This window comes from Protopterus annectens, chromosome 3.part1, assembly GCF_019279795.1.
Source record: "Protopterus annectens isolate FY-2018-M chromosome 3.part1, PAN1.0, whole genome shotgun sequence".
In the NCBI taxonomy this organism is placed as follows: Eukaryota; Metazoa; Chordata; order Ceratodontiformes; family Protopteridae; genus Protopterus; species Protopterus annectens.
This window is the reverse complement of record NC_056732.1, coordinates 472508979-472526801: the sequence shown is the minus strand read 5'-3', so window position 1 is coordinate 472526801 and position 17823 is coordinate 472508979. Positions and strand designations below refer to the sequence as shown.

Sequence of the window (17823 nt, the reverse complement as noted above, 5' to 3'; positions counted from 1 at the left end):
GGAGCAGAAGGAAAGCCCATTTCCATACAAACCATTTCCAAATGGGTATCACACTGTAGCCGTTTTTGTTACAGACTACATGGGAACCCCCCCAAGTCTATCCATAGCCATTCCACTAGGGCAGCCTTCACTTCCACAGCCTTCCTCAGAGGAGTCCCTACCAGGAACATCTTGGAAGCTGCCACCTGGACATATATCCATACCTTTACAAAGTATTATCACCTACCTCTTTTTTCTAAGTGTAGGGCAGGGTTTGCCTCCACGGTTCTACAGGGCCTGCTGACCCATGCCTAGGTCTCTAACCTGTCCTGCACCCCTCTCCTCAGCTTCAGTGAAACACGAAGAACATTGTACAGTTGTGTACACTTAACATAAATGTAGATGTTCGAGTGTATTCACTGTTGCAGTCATGCTTTCCCTCCCTCCATCCCCCATATAGCATCTTCCCCTAGGTGGACATAAGCTTCCCACGGTGGCCTTTTGCCACCAGGACCACTTTTCCGTATTTCCTTGTGTTTCTGACGGGTTAGGGAAAGAAAAACTGATGTAATGACGTCTGCTACCTTGCTTTATAGCACTGATGACCTCATTAGACTACAAGCGACAGCAGCCGACACAAAAATACATTGACTCTGGTATTCAGGCTGGTTGAGGGCTACCACAACAGGGATAACCCACAGGTAATGACTGCAACAGTGAATACACTCTAACATCTACATTTATGTAAGTGTATACAGCTGTACTTACCCATTGCAAATTTAAGGTAAATTACTGTGTTTTATGTAGGCTGAGACCTTTTGTTTCTTAGACCATTAGACCAGTAGCTTTTTACAGTTTTACAATCTGCAGCAACAAAATGTTTATTTAAATAAACAGAATGCCATTTACTTTGAGTCATTCCAGAGACAGAGGATCTTAGAAAGTCTTACTGGGTGGTTTATAGGCTGCTTAAGTTATTACCTCTGCAACGCATAAACTTTGCACATATGTTGGACTTAGTCTTTCAGATAGATTTGGCACCCACAGCTGTGGTGGTGGAACCAGTTTTGGAGTCAGACTATTTCCCAGTTCATTTTGGGCTGGTTCTGTCAGGCCATACCCCCCAACCCCATCCCACCCCATAAATTTTGAACTGAGTGTAGTATTCGGTGTTGATTATGTCAGTGCTGACCTCTTTTCTGGTGTGCTCTTCCTGTTCATATTGGAGAGTGGTGCCAACTCATTAGATGCCCTTGTGTAGAATTATTATAATTGTCTTTCTCAGGCTTTGGACTCTGGCTCCAGGTCACATCTGCCCTGTCTTGACTAAGAGTAGAAAATGTTAGCACAAGACTATTATGTACTGTGTGTAGAGTTGAATGCAGCTTGTAGCATTACTGTTGATGAGCTAGATGGTGCAGTGAAAAGATTGAGCTTTTATGAACAATATCCCTTCTATCAAGCAGAGATTTTCTGCAAAAAGTCAGAATTCCTGACTAGGGAAATCTCTTCAACAGCTAATTGACCAGGTGCTCTTTTCCAGGTGGAGAGAGACTGTGCAGCCCAGCCTGTTTGACAACTATAATTGCTTTCTTATATTCTGAATATGAGTTTGCTGCTCATTGTTTTTAACTGGTAAAATTGCATTCTTCAGGTTTGTTCTTCTCCCGGCTGACCCCCAAAGATAGCATTGTATGTCTTCCACTTGCATTAATTTTGTCTAGGTTGGTGTTTAATGTTCTCAATTATGGTGACTTCACTTAATGTGTTCTATAGTTTGGTTTTAACAACATGCAGACCGGATCTATAGGTTTATAGGTGATTACTAGACTGATGGCCATAGGGAGGCACTTTAAGCTTAGTCATGCTGCCCCAAGTTTTAACACCATAGGGTAATTTTAAGGGTTAGCTTTGTGCTCAGTCGTGAGTGGTCAAGCATTTACAGGATATTGCCATCTGTAAGAGACATATATGCCAGACCAGGAATAATTTCCAATTCTCCGTCCATGTGTCCAAGCTATGCTTGAATTTGGTTAACAAAGAGGTCTGCTTCACGAGGATGGGAAGCTTGTTCCGGAGAGGGGGTAGTCTTTGGGACACATACCTTTCCCTTCAGCATGTCCTGTTTATGTTGAATGTAAGTCCTTAGATCCAGAATTTCAGATGCTATTGTTTTGCAGATGTGCAACAGGTGCATCAGAGTGGGAGCAGAGAATGCTTTTTAGGGCAGGCCTAGATTGGCTCGCAGCAGTCTGTAAGAGACTGAGTACAGGGATAGGGTTTGAGGCAGTCTGCATAGAACTTGTTGTTTACGCCCTATATCCTTTTTGTAAGGATCCCTTGTGGGTGCTCCACTATTGCAAATATTTAGACAGGTAAATCAAAAGGTGCTTCAAAAAAGTATTAGTTTAAGGGTTTGCACACTTATGCAACCAGCTTATTGTACATTTTTTATTTTTTATATATTTTTCACTAACAGATTTGTTTGTTTCTTAATTGAATTGTACAGGTTATAGGTCACATTAAAGGTGGGAAAAGTTTTGAAATTATTTATTGTGGTCTTATTTTTTTATATCACAAAAAAATGGCATTTTAACAGGGGTGTGTACACTTTTTATATCCACTGTATATATGTTTGTATATATATATATATATATATATATATATATATCTGTGTGTGTGTATATATATATATATATATATATATATATATGTACATATATATATATATATATATGTGTGTGTATATGTATGTGTGTGTGTATGTATGTGTATATATATATATATATATATATATATATATATCACACACACACACACACACACACACACATAAATCTGGCAGTGGTGCCAGATACGCCAGCTACGGCTCCTGTTTCCAGAAACTCCTTTCCATTTACCACAGTAGATCAGCTTCATCTGCCTGTGCCTTTTATGCCAGTAGTCACTGGACAGTTATGTGACTCTAACCTTTTTTTTTTTTTTTTTGACAAAATGGAAAACTGTCTAGCACCACCTTACTCATATCTGCTAACCCTGCTCTGCCCCAGCCACAGCCCTGCACATTAGCTTTAGAAAGTTGCTTTCTGTAACAGTACCACTAATCATGAAAACTGGACACAAAACAAATGCAGGCATGCGAGCACGCACAGTAAACTACAGTAAAACTATACCTTTGCTTAACCTTAACCCTTATCTCTAGATAGCCAACACTCGCATATGGACACACACTGTAACCCAAAAACAAAGCCCTAAATCTGTCCATTTACTTAAGCCCGGTCCTAACCCATAACCATGCAAACATACCCTACCTTACATTTTTCGCCAACAAGGACACTTGAATCGTAAGCCATTCAGTAAAGTGAATGTTCTGCAAAAAGAACATGCAGTTAACGTTGTTGACAAAATATACACACACGTGCATGTATGTACAGACATTTTGATTGCAAATCAATGGTGACATAGTTTGAGATCTTGAGAACTGAATTGGATGGATATGAAAAGAAAAATGCAAATGACAGCTGTGTTGAAGGGAGAAGATATGAAAGAAGTTTTGCCTTGTTTAACATTATTTGGCATCACACACAGGTTTTCCAATAAATATAGAAAATAACAGGTAACTGAAAAATTATGAGCTCTAAAAGCAGTTAGTGTCATCTTCTCACAGGAAGGCTGATGCCTGCAGTAAAGAATCCAAGGAGACTTTATTGAAGTAAATGGACAAGGAATATTGAATTATGAGGATCATAGTAGTTGCACTTGCACACCATAGTTTTTGGGTGGGGGTTAAATCTTTGCCTTTATTGGGCCACATTGACATGTTGAATGTGTGTGTTTATCTGTCCCTTGTTGGCCAATCAGTGTGGGTTATAACTATCACTGACTTGCACGGGAATCTTAAGTTTTACCACTCAGGTGGGAAAGGGTTTAGCCTTAATCTGCATGCCCAGTTACATGCTAATTTTTATGGGAACTTAAGGTCCTCCATTCAGAAGGAGGATGGATTAGTCTTAATCCACATGCCCAGTTTCAGGCTAATTATTGACATAGTATAGGTATGGTAATCTGGGGCTCCATGTACAGCTGTTCTGTTAAAAGCATAGAGTAGTTAATCCTCAGTCTAACAAAAGCTAAAATGTATCACCAAGAATTCAAAGCTGCAAACTTACCACCATATTACAGTACAAGTCTAAAAGTGTTGAATAATTGTGTTCGCCCTGTGTTCTTCATCAGGTCCAGTTTGGTATGTTTCTTCCTGTATACAAGTATATACAAAATTAGGGGTGACATTTCATTCAGAGATCAGATTTTAATAGTCAGTAGGTACTCTTTTGGAATACCCAGTCTAATATCTAATATGTAATACAGGGCTTGAGTGTAATGGTGTGTCAGATGTTTTTATTATTCAGTACCTCAAGGCCCAGACCTACTTAAAGCTTTTATGGCTCTCATAAAAGACTAAAATCATGGAAAATGCAGTATCTTTCAATTATTTACAGATTAGTGCTTAAATGGGGCCGATATGAAATGATGGATTAGCCAGAGATTAAAGATTTTAATACTGAGCTATTCCTTGTGTATGACTACCACTGCCCACTTTTATGGGACATGTAACATGTGATCTCCCATAGTCAGTGCAGAGTATAATTCAGCCTTCTTTATACCAAATTCTAAGTCAGTGTAATTAAAAAAAATGCACATTTTCACAGTACAGAGCCAGCATCTATCAGTTTAAAATAATTCATCAAAAGGAAATACCATTTCAAGCACCGACCCTACCATGTAATAGAATGCCTGCTGTCTGTACAGTGTAAAGTTACCCAAGTGAAAGATAAAAGTTGTAAACCAAATGTAACAATGTAAAATGCAGTCATATTAGAATAAAACGTGAACAATGTTATTTAAGTGAATCATTTATGTGTAAGTGCCTGAGCAAAGCCATTGCCCATTTTGCAAAATAACACAAATTGCCTGTTCATAAATGTCCATGGTAGATGTCTGTATGCATTAAAGGCTCTTCTAGGATCTTTGTATTTTTGTGGTAATCTTTGTGGCACTGTTCTCTAAGAGCAAGCATACACTTAATATATTCGGTTGTGTTTAATCCAGGTTTATTGATTGCATTAAGTCTGATTTACCATGACACTTCAAGCTTTTCTAGATGAGTGTTTTCGTTCCAGGACATCCAAGATACATAATCCAAAACCCTGGTGGTTCGGACATTCTATGAATTGTTATGGCAAGGGGTTCTTTTGTATTTGAGATGAATATCAGATAATTGATGGGCAACCTGACTTTGAATTTGTTTGTTTTACCCAAATAGAAGGCACTAAAGGAGGACCATTGGCCCTATATGCAACATTTTCTCTATTAAAGTCTCCTCCTGTGGAACTCCCAAATATTTATTTTTAAAAATGGACAATCAAAATAATCCTTGTTGCTCTGAACTGGACAGAATTTGCAGAAAGTAGAACCACAGGGTTTTGTACCTTTGTACTGACATAATGTTCGTTCCAGTTTACTTTTTCAAATCCTACTACATTTGCATTCAGTATAGAAGTAGAATATTGCTTTTATACATTAAGCTTAAAATTATTTTGTTTTGATCTCTTGTGTAAATGCCATTTGGTAATGACCGCATTTTCTACTGGCATCGCATTGCCACAATGCATGTTTCTTGTGCATCATCAGTGCTGTTGAACTGCATTTGTCACAGATAGAATTACTGTCACCTGTTTACTGTGAGCTGCGTTGCTGGTGGTGTGATGAGTTGCTGATGATGTGATGAGTATATCTATTTTTGAGGGGAAAGCTGCTGTAGGTATGTGTTATCCCTTTGACAAGTTTGTTTTCATAGTGCTGTCGTCTTCCTGTGATCTGGTAATAGTGATGTATTCAGACTAGTTTCAGGCAGCACTGGTCTGGTCTTCCAATAATAAAGGCATTCATACCATCACTAAAATTTGTTATGGCAACCAACCAGGATGCAAAATTTGCATTCCTTTAATTTTTTTTTTTTTTTTTTTTTAATAATTTGCTTAATTTGCTTATCTAACTTTCTAGCATCATCAGTAGTGTCTGCACTTCAGAAACAACATAATGTTGTGGAAATTGCTATCACAGCAGCATCCACTGTGATGATTTTCTTTCTGAAGTAATTTGTGTATCTCGTTTGAAAAGTGTACAGTTTGACTTTGAATTCTTTTTTGATTTTATCTGCGTTTGCCTTTAAGGCAAGTTCCAGAACTGATTTAACTCAAAACCTAACTAACTCGATTACTGAAACAAAACAAAGGTGAATGCACCAGAAAACCAGTCATACTGAGCACAAATGGCATATGGTGTGATATGTTCTAGAAAGGAAAAGAACACAATATCATCATGTATGTATAAAGTTTTACAAAGTATGTTAATGTTTGCAATGTTCTCATTATCTTGGTTAGGCATTGTTTATGATTGCTTATTATGTTCTAAATTTAACTGACTGTATTCATCCTGCCAAACAGAATTAGAAAAAATTGTCAAAAGTAACATAAAGTGTTGTCTCCAAAAAACATTAGTAACTTATAATAAGATAATCTTATAATTCACTTATTTTTGTTCAGTGAGAATGTATTCACTTTGACACCAAATCTGACTCCTTGGAAAGTAACACAGTTGCACTTTAAAGAGGCATCCACCTGCTCTTACCATGGCCTTGAGTAAGTTACCATCTTCTGTTTTCAGCAGTAGTTGATATAGCTTGTATTCTTATTCCATCTTGATTTTCAGAATGAAGCATCAGTTACATTAGAAACACTGGATGATAATGCACATTTTACTTATTGGTGTCCTATTGAAACTTTTGCATGATGGTTAGAACTAGTGGAACCATGTATGATCTCATTTTATCATTGTTTAATAAAGTGGAAGCTATTTTTTTTTATTTTAAAATAATTCGGTTTGACACATTGACTTACAGGTTCTTGAGTTGTAGTAATGTGGTTTGGTGAGCGTTATTTTCATAGAAATACAGCCACGTAAGTTGAAACAGCTGCCTTGTTTTTGCTGTTAAATACTTTCCTCTCCTTAACAGACGTGTGACAGGTTGAGAGAGGGAGGTTGACCTCACATAATTGCACAGCCAATTCTCTAGGTCAGAATCCGGGGGCCCATTTGTGTTACTGGTGATTCGAATTTGATTAGTGTCGTAAGATCCAGATGGATAGCAGGTAGGGGGGAATTAGCAGCTGTCGATGTGCTCCCTTTCATCAGGGACAGAGTTTAGAGAGTTCGTGTTTCAGAAGTGACATCTAGCAGTGTTTCTATTAGTCATCTCTTAAAGCACTTGTTGTTGTACAACATGTATGAGAAGCCTATCAGGGTGCCATAGCATGGGGCATGCATGACCAAATTCTATCTGCCTCCATTCCATGCCACACTCATGCTTGTCCGAATGAGAAGTTGGAGGGGCTTGGAATCAGACAGCTTTCAGAATAGTCATGGTCCTGTTGCTGAAGAGCTTTGCTGAAGAGCTCACACAGTAATATTTCAATGTTAGCATCTGAAAAATTATAAAATACCACTGTGTAAACCTCATGAAGTAGTCTAGTATTCTGAGGATTGCATCTTTTACACTTATGTATCTTCTTTATGGAAAACTGTTTTTTTTTTTTTTTTTGTATAGTCTGAGATTCAAAGCTTTGCTTTCCATTGATTTATGCAGTCCAGTATAGTTACAACATTAAGGAGGAACATCCTTTAGGAGGTCTACAGTTGAGTTAATCTTCTCTTCCATTCCATTTCATTTTTTCTTCTGAATCTCTTTTGCCAATGGTGCATAGCCTGTATTTTTGTGCACATTGATGTAATACACTTCTCTAGGGTAACACTCCTAACTCCTAAAATCATATACTCTTTTCTGCAACTGACACAGTTCAGGTATTGATCCTGACTATAAATTAAATTTCTGCATCTGATGGCTGAAGCTTGACTTTATAAATGCCACTACTGCTGGCATTTTGCAAACCACAATGTATGTTAACATTGCATCTGCTCTTTGGAAGAGGAACAAGAATTGAAGTTGTGCCATAAATGCCATCAAGTCAGCCCAGACACATGCAGACATTGGTGTGAAGAAAATCCTGATGTACCATGCTGTCCAAAGGATGGTGACAGATAAAGATCTTAAGGACTTTGCCAGAGTGCCATCAGAAGTCCTGAGATTTGAAGGAAAGGTTACTGTCAGCCTGTCCTAGGTGCAAGTCCATTTCTGAAGCAACCATCTTTTCTTTAAATGTGAACTCATCCTGTGCTACCAAGGGCACAAGCACTCACCCTTGTTTTACTTGGGCGGAGGATGGGTGTCCCAGAGGAGACGCATTCCCAGGCCTTGATAAACCTGTACATGGGATTAGAGATTCTTTCCACATGTCTCCATATCCTCTGCCCACCAAGATTCCATGATTCCATGGCCCATGTTGGAGATGATTCATCATCAGACCTTCCTGCACCAGGGTTACAAAGCTCAGAGCTAGGTGTTTGAAGTTTGGCAATATATCCTTAGGAAGCATGGACCTTGTGTTGCCATTTGTTGCCTCATTCAGTCACTTTTATCCAACATTTGGCGCCCACATCACATTTTCATCCTAGTGTGAGACCGCAATGCATAAACTTGTCCTGTCTGATGGTTGGTAAGGCAGAGAACTCCGTCACATTTAGAGTCATTTTAAAATCAGAGGCCCATTATTTCTTAGACAGATAAAGGCAACGACTCCTTTACACCATACAGTCCCCTCCTGTCCCAAGTGAAAACTCCTTTGGAATAACATTGAGGTTTGTGAACTCCTCTGATCTATAGTTTTCATTCATTTCCCTCGAAAATTCCTTATTGAGTTCTGTAAAAGAAAAATAAAAGGGCTTGGAGACTAGGTCAGTAACCCTTCTTAAAGCCAGTCCTCAGAGATTCCATTAACGCAACCTGGAACTATCCATACTCTGCTGTATTGCATCCACCAAGAAAGGAGATGCTGTCAATAATCCCCTATATGAATTAAGTTGTACCTTGACTAAACATATTTGGCCTAACCGTTGCATGATCTCTTCACAGGGCCCAGAAGGCATAACTTTTCCCACTTTGCTGTCAGAGAAGGAGTCAAAAGCCTTGGGTACGGCTGGGAGTAGATTTTAGACATGAGACTGTACTTCTTTTCAGAGATGATGTATCATGCAGTGGGTTTGCACACAGAGGCATCACTGTTTCTGCCATCACTTCCTGATGTGAAGTGAATTTGTTTTTAGAATCGCTAAGCCACTCCCCCTGCCATATCCTGGAGTTGTAGATTCCGGTATCTTGTCTGTTTTGGGTCTTCTGCACATGGGGTATTCCAGATATTGACCTACTCGCCACATGGGAAAAATGCTATTCTACCTCTTTTCTATTTGGTATAGCAGGATAAGGGGGAGAAAGTTGCTGATGCATTCTGCGTAACATGACAAGGGAGATTCCTATATGTATCATTCCTGTGAATCCAAACCTCATCACAAAAGACATTAGGATGAAAAACTGTACCCGGTTGTCATTCCCCCATCCACCACCTACCAGTGGCCAACAAGGCTGTATTTTCAAGCTTTCAGGCCCCTGGTAATACAAAACACTCTCATGGTTTTACCCAAGAGGGCTACTCATGTTTTGGTGATAGCAACTTTCTAATGTCTGTCTCAGGGCCTTGCTTCTCCTGTAGACCATCTGATCACATCAAACCTTCTTGTTGAGAAGTCAGAAGTGATTGAGACTGCCAGCAATCTTTTCACCTGGAAGGCCATAGTCTGCCATTTGGGAAAGGTTTTTCCAGTTTGTTAGAACTGTGGCTGATGCCAGTGCAGTCTATTACCTTATAGGAAGTCTTAACTTGTTTCATGCATCTGGAGGATATTGTCCTCAGTTTTGTCCCCATTAAAATGCACATGCTAGCTACTTGTACCTGTCCATGACCTTGTACCTGTTTTGCAGACTGGCTTATGGTATCCTCATTCAGAAAGCCAACAACTCATCCATCCATTTTTAAACTGCTTTTTCTGGTGGAGGTTGTAGTAGTAGTTTGAAGAGCAGGGAAAAATCAGACTGACTTGACTGTAGTAACAGTGTTCGTTTTACTCTGTTGAATCTCCTGGATTTCCTGGGCAAGCTGAGGAATATTATCCTTTCAACATGCCCTAAGTCTAGTCAACAGAATCCTTTCATTCAGCTATGACTGGTACATTTCCTATGAAAAACATTAGGAGGCATCCTCACTGGGTGTCCAAACCATTTCAGCTGACTCCTTTCAACCCAAGGGAACAGTATCTGCACTCCTAAGATCATTCCTAGTTTGCTGAGCTTCTCACTGTGTCAGTGAAAGCAAGCCCCACTACTCTATTAACAAGCATCATTTTGCTGCCTGTATCCATTATGTCATCCTTTCAGTTGATACCCAAAGCTTTTAAACTGAGTTAAGGATGAAGACAGACTATAACTGATAAAGTAAGAGTTTTGTCCAGTGACTCAGTGCTTAATTCCACCACAGTTTGGTAGAATGCCATAACTGCACACAATTGGTCTTCTGTCTTCTTGATACTGTCTACCTCTACTTTGAACAAGACCTCACAATAATTAAACTCTAGCTCCTGAGTTAAGTTATTCCTTTTTACCTGCAGAGAATAATTCACTTTGCTCACTGTACATTCTTTTCCAGGAGAGAGGCATGACCTCTTTTGGTTTCCATCCCTAACACTTCACACTTTTTGCTGAACTACTACAGAGCATGCTTGGAGATCAGTCACACAGTACTAAGAGGAAATGATTATCAGTATACTGAAAAGATACAAACCTCATGCCTTTAAACTATATATTGTCTGGGCCTTGATAGTGCCTGATATCCTATCTTTGTATGAAATCACAGATGGGATGCACTCATGGAGGTGTGGTACACCCAACTTGAACATATTCTTCTTCCAGAGAGAGAGAGAGAGAGAGAATGAAGACTCTCACTTCCCTAATGCATGGACCTAATGGTATGCAGCAGTGATCTTAAGATCCTGTGTTGCTGTTTTATTTCCTGCATGACATTCCAGAGTACATGACCATATTCCTTCTCTAAAACCACAGAGTATAAATACACAGTACTGGAACACTTCAACACTTCCTGTATTTGTGCTGGAGTAAAGAGATGATCCACTGTAATGATAATTGTAGATGAAATGAGACCAACAGTTTTATTCTTGAAGCAATTTTTATGTGCAAGCTGTAAATTCACATTTTTATGGGGCAAAATGAAAAAAAAGTTATACCATCCTATAAAACAGGAAGCCAAGTCAATATATACTCTAAGGTACTACCTACTAATGAACTAACTCTGTTCGCTTTTATAGTGAGATAAAGATGTATATATTAAGTAAAGGGAGAATAGATATGTTTGACTGACCTCTAGGATGCATCTTGCACATCAGGAAAGCCATGGAGCCCTTACCTACAATGTTAGGGGCAAGGATCAATTAGCAAAATTTGGAATTGAAGCTGGCCACATCGTGTGGGGTGAATTTTTGTGTCACAATACTGTACAACTCTCCAGCAAAGTTGGATGTTGCTGTGGTGTCTCTCAAAAGCATGTACGCACAATAAGGGAGACTGGACCTCTCTTGGGTGGGAATCTTATAGGTGTGCAGCCTTATGTCATTGTATGTTCTTCCCCTTGGAGAAGTGTGGGGCATATAAAAAAAAATCCTTGCAATTAGGAGCTGTTGACACAGTGTCTTTACACCGCAAATGTTGGTCTGATCCTTCAAAATGACTGAATGCTCAATCAACTGTGCCCCCAGAATGGCGGTCCCACTCCAGGAGGCATTCTGGTCAATTTGAGGAGGTAGGGAGGAAGACAGGCACTGACCACTTGCAGATGGACCTCTTGGCCAAGGGTTGGGACAAAAATTTAAATACAAAGTAAGCCAAGGAGTCAAGCCAACCATTGTCATTTCAAGAGTCCTCTCAGTTTGGCTTACCTCAGCCCCCAGGATGTTCTTCATATGTATATTTGTGGTGATAGCACAACAAAGACTTCATGGGCCAGTATATTTCCTTGTCATGATAGAGAAACTAATCATAGTGAGACAGTCTTTACAGTTCTTATTCCAGTCTCTGGACATCATAGTGAAAACTGCAGTTGCAGATAGATCTGTTACAGATAAGAAATTATTTTGACTACTCTGATTTGTCAGTTAACTTTCACGTAAGAAAAGAATTTCCCCTCTCCCCTGCAAGTACACAGTCTGTCTGTTGATACCACTAGACCTAGTTTCCACGAGTCTTCATCTGAGAAAATGTAGGTTTCATTGCAGCTACATCTGTTCTAGTTTCTTATTATTTATTTTCCTATGCAAGTCTTGCAGTGAAGTCTAAGAGCAGTTGTCCATTATTTGATTGAATCCACTCCTGGCAACACTCCACCCCCAGAACCACAAAATAACCCCAAAACTTTCAACTACCAACCAGTACCTACTTCTAGTATTATGAAGCTACTCCGTAAACTAAAACCTACCACTCTTGCCCTGATCTACTGGTAGTAGAAGCCTTCACCTGCCCAATAACAATCCTAATAAATATGTCAGTTAAGAAAGGTTATCTCCCCACTCTGTGGAAAAAAGTAATGTATCTTGCCTTTGCACAAAGGAGGATAGTATAATGACATTTTTAACAACAGGCATCTCCTTTTTCGGCTGTTCCCATTAAGGGGCGCCACAGCGGATTATCTGTTTTCATTTCTTCCTGTCCTCTACATATTGCTGTGTCACACCAACCACCTGCATGTCCTCTCTCACCACATCCATGAGCCTTATCTTAGGCCTTTCTCTTTTCTTCTTACTGGCAACTCCATCCTTAGCATCCTTTTCCCAATATACCCAGCATGCCTCCTCAGCACGTCCAAACCAACGCAATCTCGCCTCTCTGACTTTGTCTCCAAACCATCCAACCTGAGTTGACCCTCTAATATACTGATTCCTAATCCTTTCCATCCTTGTCACACCCAGTGCAAATCTTAACATCTTTAGTTCTACCACTTCCAGCTCTGACTCCTGCCTTTTTGTCAGTGCCACTGTCTCCAACCCATACAACATAGCTGGTCTCACTTCCCTCTTGTAGACCTTCCCTTTCACTCTTACTGGTAGCTGTCTGTCACAAATCACTCCTGACACTCTTCTCCACCCATTCCACCCTGTCTGTACTCTCTTCTTTACCTCTCTTCCATACTCACCATTACTATGAACTGTTGATCCCAAGTACTTAAACTCATCCACCTTCGCCAACTCTATTCCCGGCATCCTCACTATTCCTCTGTCCTCCCTCCCATTCACACACACATATTCTGTCTTAGTCCCCCTGACCTTCATTCCTCTCCTCTCCTCTCTAGAGCATGTCTCCACCTCTCCAGGGTCTCCTGAACCTGGTCTCTACTCTCACTACAGATCACAATGTCATCTGCAAACATCATAGTCCATTGGGCCTCCTGTCTGAACTCGTCTGTCAACCTGTCCATCACCATTGCAAATAAGAAAGGGCTCAGAGCTGATCCTTGATGTAATCCCACCAACAGGTATATAGCGATATATATATATATATATATATATATATATATATATATATATATATATATATACATATATATATATATATATATATATATATATATATATATATATATATATATAGCTATATTATCCCATGTGTCAAAAGTACTAAAGAAATGTATTCAAATGCAAGTTTTCAGACAACAATCTTCACTCCCCAACTCTGCAAGATTTCCACCCACACCATAACACTACAACTGCCCTTCTAAACATCGTCACCTCAGTAAACTACAGTAGAAATAATGGCAATTTGGTGTCAACAGTATTCCTAGATCTGTCCAAGGTATTTGACACTGTCTTGCATCATAATCTGGTATTTAAACTATCGTGTCTAGGCCTAGGAACCTCATCAATATCTTGGTTTCATAGCGATCTGTGAAAGAGAGGATGCAAGCAGTAAAATAGCAAAATTACATTTTCCCTTTCTCTGTCTCTCTAACAGTTGTATTCCCACACGGCTCAGTTCTAGTTACTCTGCTTTTCTGTATCTTTACCAGTGACCCTACACACTGCAACTACACATGCATCCATTATTCAGTATGCAGTTCCATGCATCCATCTTCAACTAGCTTTTCTTATTTTGCACATGGAGTTGGGGTGTCACTGCAGATGACTCTGCATTAATCTGCTCAGCTGAAAACCTAGGTAAACTATCCTTTATCTATGTCGAGCCCTGAGAAACAGACTTGCACTTACTGCTAAATCCAAAAACAGCTAAAGTTATTCTGTTCACCCCAAGCAACTGTCTACCCAAAAGCAACTATTTTATGTCTCCTCATTCAGTTATACTAACGTAGAACTAGTAACCAACACCAAACTATTAGGTGTCATCATCGTAGCATCTTCTTTCCTACTTCTATGCCACCCCAAACTTCTCAACCTGCAGTCCACCTTAGTCTCTTCACTAGACCAATGCCATAATAAAATAACAAAATTTGCTTCAAATCACAGCTACAGAGCCCACCACTGTATACTCCTTAAACAAGTACAATGGCTTGAGCTACAGCAATGTCTAATTCACTTGGTTAGTGGCCACCCACAAACTCTTGTATCACCCTGATAAATGTCCAAACCTAACAGCATAATACAGCATAATACAGCAGTCTGATATTGTTAATCCTCATTCAATCCTTAAGTATGGGTATCGGTTCTGACCTTGGAACCAAGCCGGCCATCTTCCAAGCTTGCATCAGCTACATACTCTCGAGCTAAACTCTTACCCTGAATTCCCCTCTCCCTGTTACCTCAGATTTTATTTGCCATATTGCCATTTGGTTGTGTCAAGCTGCTTCTCTTGAGCTAAGTATAGATATTTGTTGTCAGATTTCTGTTAGAAAAGTTTCTAATTTGTTGTCTCTTACCTTATCGCATTTAACGACTATATTTCCTTGAGTTTACTCTGCTCTTTTTACCGTGAGGTAATTTCTCCCTTACCATCATTGGTAAACCCTTCTTTTCTTCATTACCTTCGGGTATTCTTTTGTACCATTGCTGGTACCCTTTCTTCTTTCTCCTTTTCTATCATGCCAGATAAAAATGGTAGTCCAGGATTTAAAAGGTGTTCAGATTGTGGGCACATATTACCTACATCAGATGCACACACTCTGTGTGTTTATTGCTTGGGTGTGTCTCACTTATCTGTTGACCCGCCCTGTGCTATTTGTAAGAATTTTTCCAATAGAACTGTGATTGAGAGGAAAAATAAGTTGTTGCTGAAGGGACTTCTTAAATCTCCCATTTCAGATGCTATTTCTGTGTCGGAGGCTTCATCCCCTCCTAAAGCCCATAAGAAAATATCGGATGATCCTACAAAGGCCAAGTCTCTGCCTTCATCCCCGGCTGGGGACTCCCGCCAACCAAGACCTAAGAAGGTTAAGATTTCTGCTTTGGAGCTCACTCTGTTGGCCCCAGTACTTTCGGTGCCTAGACCTTCGGCACCAAGGCCTTTGGCGCCATCAGTGATTTCGGCTCCGTCTACTGTAGCCTTTACTGTATCAGTAGCGAGGGGCTCCTTGGTTCAGACTACTACATCACCACCGACTGTTCAGTTGGCGCAAACCTTGACCACGTCGGCACCGACATCTTACTCTGAAGCGATGCCTCAGTTATTGACACCAATTTTGTCGGTTCCAGCTTCGGTACCGGCAACCACTTTGGCACCGATCTTTTTGTCAGTGCAGACCGTGACCTCTGCACCATTGATTTCCTCAGTGCAGACAACAAAACCTAAGAAGTCGCTTGGAAGTAGCCGAATAAGGGGTCAAGACCAAAGAGAGTAAGCCACAATTAATCCAAGTCACTTTATTCAAAAAAACTTGAATGCTGTACACCAATAATGCGTTTTCGAACGTCTTCTTCAAAAGCCAAAGAGCATGTCATTCTGCCAAGATCTTTTATATAGCACATGCTCAATCAGTTAAAAACATTAACTCATCAAGAAATTATTCAATGGAAACAATTAAATAAATGCATGAGCCTAACTGTTCATATTACCAAACTATCAAAGCACAATGAAGCAAAAAAGTGACTAGTTGTATAAAAAATAAATAATGAAAAACTCATTAAAATTCCTATAAACATTCACATAATATAATTATATAAAATTTATATAAAGGATATATAATATCTTATATTAACAAAACCTCGGTGCAGACACCCGTAGTCCAGTCTGTCTCAGCACCATTGTTCTCAGTGCGGACTGGTGAGGTGGGCACCGAGCTAGTCTCTTCAGTGGACAGACCTGTTTCTCCCTCAGCTGTGTCTGTGAGGTCCACTAGAAGCCTTTCTGAAAATGACCTGTTGTGTCTTGTGGATGAAGTGCTTCTGGCCAGAGGTATCCCGCCCCCCCAGGACCTATCCTTCCTTGGGAGGTGATCACCCATTGCGAAAGACCCCTTCTTATTCTCCTCCTTCATTGCCTCTGAAGTCCCTTGATATAGCACAGTCTTCCCCCTCTACAGTTTCCTTTATGGACCTCACTAAGGAACCGCAGTTGCCTTCATGGCAGGAGAGTTTTGCTACGACCCAAGATGATAGTTGTGACACGTGTAATTTGTTGTTTCACAGCCATCCGGGGACTCCGGGTCAGCAGGTTGAGTCACTTGGGGGGGGGTGACCCCTGTCCTGGACACTCACCCCTCTTCAGGTGGACCAGCCTTCCAACTGATGGAGAAGGCTCTGGCTTCTGCTGGCGATACTGTGCTGTCTATTTCCCCGCCCTCCTCTGGACCGCTATGTTCACAAGTCGCACCTAGAGGACACCGGGCGCAAGGGCCTCAGGACGTATTCCCGCAGGAAACGCCTTTTCCGTTGTCTTCCCCAGCTTCCCCCTCTGAGGATGTTCACCGGAAAAGTTTGTGCAAAAGGAAGCACATGGACTCCACAGAAGAGTCCCTCACTGAAGACACAGACTTTGATGATGGGGAGGGGAGGTATCCTTTGGTGATATCCTTGAAATCCTTAAAAAGAGAGGTGACTGGCAACCCTCTAATCCGACCTCTGAGGAGTCTGTGTTCCTGCAGGCTTTTCGTGCCCGGCCCCCTACCCTCCTGGGTTACTCCACCTGCCGATGAACTGGTCCTGCTCATTGTGCAGCATGTGTGGAAGGCTCCTGACACCATCGAGGCTATTCCCCGGAGGCCAAATAAGATTTTGTCCCCTCCTGCTACAGATCCCCATTTGTCTAAAGGTCTTCCTGTGGATGCTCTGGTGGTGGCAGCCGCAACCAAAAAGGATCTGGCGGAAGAAGAAAGCTGGACTGTCCATCCGCCCAACAAAGAGTTCCGGGCCATGGAGAGGATAGGGAAGCGCACCTTTGCATCAGCGACCTTTGATATCAGGTCCCTGAATTATATGGCACACTTTACCAGGCTTCAAAGGGATCTAATTTCTGAGCTGTCTGAAACCTTGGCTGGTGCCATGTCTGTTGAGGTCCGTGACAAAGTGGCCTCTCAGTTGGCCACCATTGAGTCTATATCTAACTCCTCCATGCGACTGATATCTCACGCATCAGAAGGAGCAGCTAGAGCGACAGGTTCTGCTGTGGTCTTGAGACGACAAGCCTGGATGTGCTTATGCAATTTCACAGAACCCTTTAAGGCTTCCTTTCTTAACACTCCCATTGAAGCCTCTTCGTTGTTTGGACCCAAAGTTAAAAGCACACTGGCCAGATGTGAACAGGACGGTAAGACCCTTTCTTCCATAGGT

General features: G+C 40.7%; 1 protein-coding gene across 2 annotated transcripts in view; it reads left to right on the top strand.

Annotated features, from left to right (window-relative positions):
• Positions 1-17823, top strand: part of LOC122798172 (MDM2 binding protein) — a 983220-nt gene that overhangs the window by 573118 nt on the left and 392279 nt on the right. For both annotated transcript variants that reach the window (XM_044066913.1, XM_044066912.1), the window contains exon 13: positions 6585-6680. In XM_044066913.1, the coding sequence (XP_043922848.1) occupies positions 6585-6680 (96 nt within the window). The remainder of the gene's footprint in view (positions 1-6584; positions 6681-17823) is intronic.